We start from the raw sequence: 6,740 nt of genomic DNA, 5'->3' as shown, positions 1-6,740 counted from the left end.
TATTGACGTTGCTTTTGACGAAAGATTTTGAATTTGAATAAGGATGATAACTGTCTTTTGTCCTTATCCATTTATCTGAGAAGGACGCGTGTAAAGCTACGACGAAGTGAGGACATGCAAGCAAAACGTGTCGTTTTCTGGAAGAAAGACCGTTGATAGCGGTTATGTTTGACTTAGTATAAATAGGGGTCTTAGTGTATAGGATTTTCACGTGTTTCAATCATTGTACAAATACTCATAAATTACTCCAAGTATCTAAGTATATCTGAGAAACGAGATTGTAGAGAATGTACGTGTGAATCACCATTTTTTCATTTTAATTGAAATTATTCGCAGTTTATCCGTTATTCCTACTTAATGTAATTTACTTTAAAGTTCTCTTATTGTAATTATTTTACATATGATGCATTCTACTTTTTAAACTTCAAAACAACACTCTTAAATCATGAGCATTATCAGAATGTTCATAAAATAATAAAAAATAATATTTAACAAAAACACATGTCCTATGATTCATTGGTTGATCCTGTCAGTAAACTATTTTTTGGAGACCAAAGATTGTTTACCAATTTTCACGGTAAACAATATGTCATTTATTGCATATCAATTGTATGGTTTAAATCTAAGCACATAACATGGTTCTTAACGTTTATAAATCATCACTTTCATCTATATAAACTATATAACAAACAGATCTGCAATGTTCTGATAGGGTACGAATGTGCATCTTTGTAAACTCTAAACAGAGATGCATCTCCGAAATAATAAACGCATAAAATATCTTTCAGAATGAGATGCATGATGTATGATTTAAAATATTTCAAAGACGCATCTTCAGATCGGTTAACGTTTTTATTTAAGTCAAGATACCTTCGTTCTTAAGAGTATTTTGATTTTTCATAAGTATTTTTCCATCCCATAAAATATGATAAAAAAAATTCTAAACTAATCAAGATGGGAATGTTGTTTGCCACGTATACATCAAATTCTATAGAGAGTGTGACTAAAGAATCCGTGTTCGAATCGAAGAGAGCGCAAACTAAACACGGAGCTATTTATTTATTCCTTCTTTAACGCCCTTTTCACTTCACACCCTTCGCATTCTCCGCCACCTTCTCAACCCTCTCTTCTCTTTTTCACTCTCTTTCTCTTCGTCTCTCCACACAAACAACACCACCAACCTCCATGGCGATCAATATGCAAGCATCACACTCTGTGCTCTCTCTCCGTCCTCAACTCAATCAGCGACTGGTATCGTCTTCCTATCACCTTTAATTCTCCATCTCTTTCTAATCACTGCAATTTTGCACTTTGATTTATTCCTCTTTTCGTATTCATTGATCTCTTTATTAAATCCTCTAAATATCTCGTTCGATTTCTCGCCTTTTCATTGTTATGTGCAGCAGTGCGAATTCTTTCTTGATTCCGCGTTCCGATTCTGTTTAGTTTCGTTTTTTTTGGGAAATTATAGTTTTGTGATATAGAATAGAATACCTGAATTTTATTGTTTGAGATTAGTACTATTCGCTCTAATTTGTCAAATATTGTTGCATGTATTGTACACACAACTTGTGTATTTGTCGATGATTAAGATCGTGTATTTATGATTAATTGATATTTTGTGTTGTTTTATCACTTAAAGAAAAGTGCTTTAGAGCTTATAGCAATTGCTTTGTGTTTAACCAACAGCGAATTCAAACATTGTCCCTATGTGATCAGCAACGTATAATATTAGGGTTTATCTTGATAAAGTCTTATGTTTAAGTTATTTCTATAGCAAAAGAGAAAATAAAGTTACATTTTGTATTAATTTTCTAATGAAGTTCATTTGAATGCATATGTTGAACAGGCTGTCACTTCAACCGCCGGCCAAAGGTCTTCCTTAATTTCAAGCTATGGGAGATGGAATGTGTCTTTTAGCCCAATGTCACGCCCAATGCGCCTTACTGTTACCTGTGCTGTATGTCACAACTATAAAAAGTGCTTTACACATTTTACCTTTTGCTTGCATGTACACCAAATCACTAGATGTTAGACTGTTTAAAACTGCCCTCAATAGTGTTTTCATGTACACACTGCACTTCATTAAGTCTTACATTTGGAAGACGCGGCAATGCACAGTTAAAAAAGTTTATGATGAGAGATGAATTGGCATATTGTATAGTAGTAAAAATGTCAAGATCAAATGGCATGCATAGTATATAGTGCTCAAAATATAAAGATCAAATGGTATACATATTCTACAGTACGAGATGAACTGTGTTGCATTAGAGAATGTTCTGAATTCATGAACCCCCTGTTTTGTGAAATTTTAATACACTTTATAAGTTAATGTTTTATGCTAACAGTTTAATACTAGTGTACCTGAATTTATGTAGTTCAGTAGTTCATATAGATGTTGAAGTCCATATATCTAGGCAGTTTGACTGAAATTATCTTAAGGCATCAGTTATTTCCATTTCTTTTTTGTTTATGAATTGTTTCCCTCCTCCGCATAATTATGTGTTTTGGGGGAGTGTATCTTCCATTTTCTGCTTATGCTGAATGCTTTGGGCAGGCTAAACCACAGACAGTGGAAAAAGTGAGCCAGATAGTGAAGAAGCAGCTGGCTTTATCAGATGACTCTAATGTGACCGGCGAATCAAAATTTGCAGCTCTTGGAGCTGATTCGCTTGACACGGTAACTGAGATCTTACTAGACATTGCAATTGCCTGTATATAATGCTAGTTGTATTTATTTGCCAAATCTGAGTGCAAATTAATAGGCATGAGCATTACCTTGTTTTGATTGTTGTGAGTTCCATTTACATGCCCTTCAGGTTGAGATTGTGATGGGACTCGAGGAAGAGTTTGGCATCAGCGTTGAAGAGGATAGTGCTCAGAGCATCACAACAGTTCAAGAAGCTGCTGATCTTATCGAGGATATCCTGAGTAAACAGAGTCCTTAGACGAAAAATGTTGCAGATGTAAAACGCCTCTGAAAGACATGCATAGTTCTTATTCATACTGTTTTTTAGAATGTGGTGGTCAAGTCTCTAGTGTTTTATCTGCATAGTTTGCTACTGTCTTGTTTCGTAGGTCTTAAAGAGCAAATTAGCGAGCTACTTGTGTTTTGGAGAAAATGGCTGTGTAGTCCGTTCTTACTTTCTTTGCTCATTAAGGGCTTATCAAATTGTTTTAGTACTTTAAGTTGTTGAGCATGCAATCCATAAATTTGCTGCATAATAATGAATAATGAGCATAGGTGATTTACGTAACTCCACTAACCTTGTCCGTTTGTCACAAATATGTTAAATAGTCTGCATAATGCTGGCAACTTCTGAATCTATGAGTGGATCAAAAGTTATAGTTTTGCTGAACCTTTGAACCGTCTCTGATTTTTATTAGAAACTAACCTTCATTTATAAGAATGAACTGTTTCTAACTCTAACTTGCTGGAGTTCGCCTAGAGGTGAAGGGCTTGACTCCTAAGGGTGTTAGGTTTTAATCTCGTTAGGGGCAAACAATTCTTCTGTTAAATCAAGTTTATATAAAAATTAGCTCCGACTTTAAACGTAGTCGCCGCAAGTAGACGGTGGGATTGACCTAGCGGTGAAGGCTTGAATTTTAAGAGTGTGTTTCTCTCATGATCTCAAATTTAAATCCTATAAGGTTTAAACAACTCTTTTGTTGGGTCAATTTCATTCAAACTCTTTTGTTGGGTCAATTTCATTCAGAATTTTGTTCAAACTTTAAATGAGACGTCTGAAAGTGGATGGTGAGATTGATCATTTACCGAGATTAAGGAAAAAAAAGTTTGTCTAAGGGTTTGTGAAAAGAGCTAGAGAAAGATTAATTTTAAAATAAAATTCATCTAACCAAAGAAAAGATTAATTTTAAATTAAAATTCATCCAAACCAAATAATAGTCTTAGTCCCTACTTTTATTAATGCTATTTTATCATTAATTTTCCAAATACTTGCATCGTATCCTGTTTATACGATAAGTAGTACTTTGTTTTTTTATAAATAAATAAAAATTATATTTATAAAAATTTATTATTTTTTTAAAAATATATTTATAACATAAGTATAAAATTTATCATTATTCAATTTTATTGCAAAAATATAAATTACTAACCACATGTTTTATTTATAATTTATTAATCAAATTTATCACTTCATTAAACAATAATTTTTTAATATTAATTAAGTTTTGTCATTAAAATATAAAATATAATAACCAATTTTTACATTCTATTCATAAATCTTATTTGCTTTATTTCATATATTTCATAATTTAATGTCATAATTTGAGATTTGCTTTATTCCATATATTTCATAATTTAATGTCAGAATTTGAGATTTGCTTTATTTCATATATTTCATAAATTAATGTCAGAATTGGTTAATAGAGTGTAAATATTAATTATTATATTTTATATTTTAATATCATAATTTGATTAATATTAAATATTTTATTAATTAATAAAGTAGTAAATTTGATTAATGAATTATAAGTAAATATATGTTTAATAATCTATATTTTATGGTTAATACATAATAAAATTGGTCAATCACAAACTTTATATTTATATTAAAAAATAGTTTTAAAAATAATATTTTTTTATTTATAAAAAAATTATTATTCACCGTATAAATATGATGAACTGTGTTTGGTATAAATATTTGGTATAATTATGGTGTAAGTATATGATATATATGTGTTTCATATATATAAATATAAGTATATAGATATATATATATATATATATATATATATATATATTATATATATATATATATATATATATATATATATATATATATATATATATATATATATATATATATATATATATATATATATATATATATATATATATATATATGAGGTTCCGCCTTTGATTTTTGTTTATTTGATTTCTTTCTATTTCGCTCAACTTGTTTAATATTTGCATCCTATCTAAAAAATGATTCTTCCAAATTTCAGCTTCCTTTGTTGAATGAGTTATCCATTGACCCGCTGTCGTGCACGGGTCAAAACGAGTAATTAGAAAATTGTAGTTTAGCGGAAACGACAACTCGAGTATCGTATCGCAAGGATTCTTGTATTATTGTTAACCTAATAAAATCGATTTAGGGTGGGTTTATGTTTTAAGAATCGATTTAGAAAACAAAGTAAATAAGTGATTAAAATAAGCGATTATAAAATAAGTCAATCTACTATATTCGATTTCCGGCTAATCATTGGTTTTTACTTACCAATTCCCTAAGCGACTTAAATCTCTATTCGATTCAATTTCGATTGGCAAGCGCAATAGATATATGACAGATTAATATTCCTATATTCCGAATTAAACAAACTGATTAGTACAATCGTGAATTAAGCAAACACGATTTACAAACGCGATTTAACGACAAAGCGGCGAAAACGACGATTAACAGTTAGGAATGCAATCATACGAATTTAATCAAAACCATTCCATAAAATACAGATTAAGCAAATGAATTTTCATAGAATAGAATTGAAAGAGAACAAAATTAAATTGATGGGATAAAAACCTCAAAGCCTTGGAAATTCGATTACAGCAGATTGACTCTAGAAGATTACTTTCTCTTCATAATCACCCAAAGCAAAAAGTTATCGTGAATAAGGTGTAATTGCTACAGTACCGCGGTTCCTCCTTTTAAACAAAATAAGGATTGCACTTATAATTCAAATTGGGTCGGAAAACCTAAATCCGACCCAAAAATGACCCAAAAGAAATTACTTCAATGAATTATGTAAGACTCTGCTCTCTGAATCAACTTTTGACTTCAACACAAAAGTTCTAGCTCTTTCTCTTAGCTTTCCAACACATGTCAGAACATGCAAAACGGTATTTCGTAGCTCATGTTATGATCCGAACAATGAACAAATATCAAATAACCGTTAAAACTGAAAACAACAAACGAAAATAGATTAAAGGCAAACGTGAACTTAAATCTAAAAACGTAATAAAATAGTAAAATAAGAAAAATAAACTAGAGAAATGCTTAAGTACAATTATAGAAGAATGTGCATCAAAATGCATTGATCATCCACTCATGGTTCCTCTTTTCAAACAAGAATACTTCCGTCTTCTCACATGCCGTGAGAGATTTCACTATTGTTAGATATTTATACAAGTCTATCACCAAGACTTCTCTTACAATCTTCTAACAACAACAAAGAAACACATCAGTTCTTTGATTTCAAACACCAATAACTATTATGGACTTTGAATCACCCTTCTTCAAAGGACTTTTTTCAACAAATCAAAATACAACTCTTCCTATTTGCAAACACTTGTAGAAAGAACAACCACTTTCTTACAGACAAAATCACCACGCACTTGGTGAATATTATAGTAAACAAATAATTTATAAGAAGACATACTTTGCAGCAGACTTGATAATTTGGTGAGTTTTGCTACTTCTCTGATATAATAAGTTTAATCTTCTCCTTCAATGAACAAATCAAGATGATATAAAAATTTAAGTGCGCAAGTATTTTCACATATGAATGAAAATTATGCAAGAAAAAGTTTCTCTTTTTAAATATTATTGACACTTAAAAACAAATGAAAATTGTTCACGAAGAAGGTAATTTTTACTGTCAAACTATTCTATTATTTATGCATCACAAGACACCATTTTGAAAAGTCTTGCAATGCTTGAAAATAATCAGAAATAATTTACAATGCTTTAGGAAATGATTCATGAAAGAAAGCAATGAAA

At 30.4% G+C, this 6,740-nt stretch overlaps 1 protein-coding gene across 1 annotated transcript; it reads left to right on the top strand.

Moving 5' to 3' along the window:
- The first annotated feature begins 1,025 nt into the window (after window positions 1-1,025).
- Window positions 1,026-3,189, top strand: LOC127098026 (acyl carrier protein 1, chloroplastic). Its single transcript, XM_051036527.1, has 4 exons — window positions 1,026-1,251; window positions 1,850-1,960; window positions 2,558-2,680; window positions 2,820-3,189. Exons 1-4 carry the CDS (start codon window positions 1,186-1,188, stop codon window positions 2,946-2,948), a joined length of 429 nt encoding a protein of 142 aa, XP_050892484.1. The 5' UTR covers window positions 1,026-1,185; the 3' UTR covers window positions 2,949-3,189.
- The last annotated feature ends 3,551 nt before the right edge of the window (window positions 3,190-6,740 follow it).

Source organism: Lathyrus oleraceus, chromosome 6 (assembly GCF_024323335.1).
Source record: "Lathyrus oleraceus cultivar Zhongwan6 chromosome 6, CAAS_Psat_ZW6_1.0, whole genome shotgun sequence".
NCBI lineage: Eukaryota > Viridiplantae > Streptophyta > Magnoliopsida > Fabales > Fabaceae > Lathyrus > Lathyrus oleraceus.
Note: the sequence above shows the minus strand (reverse complement) of the source record. Positions and strands in the feature narration are given on the sequence as shown.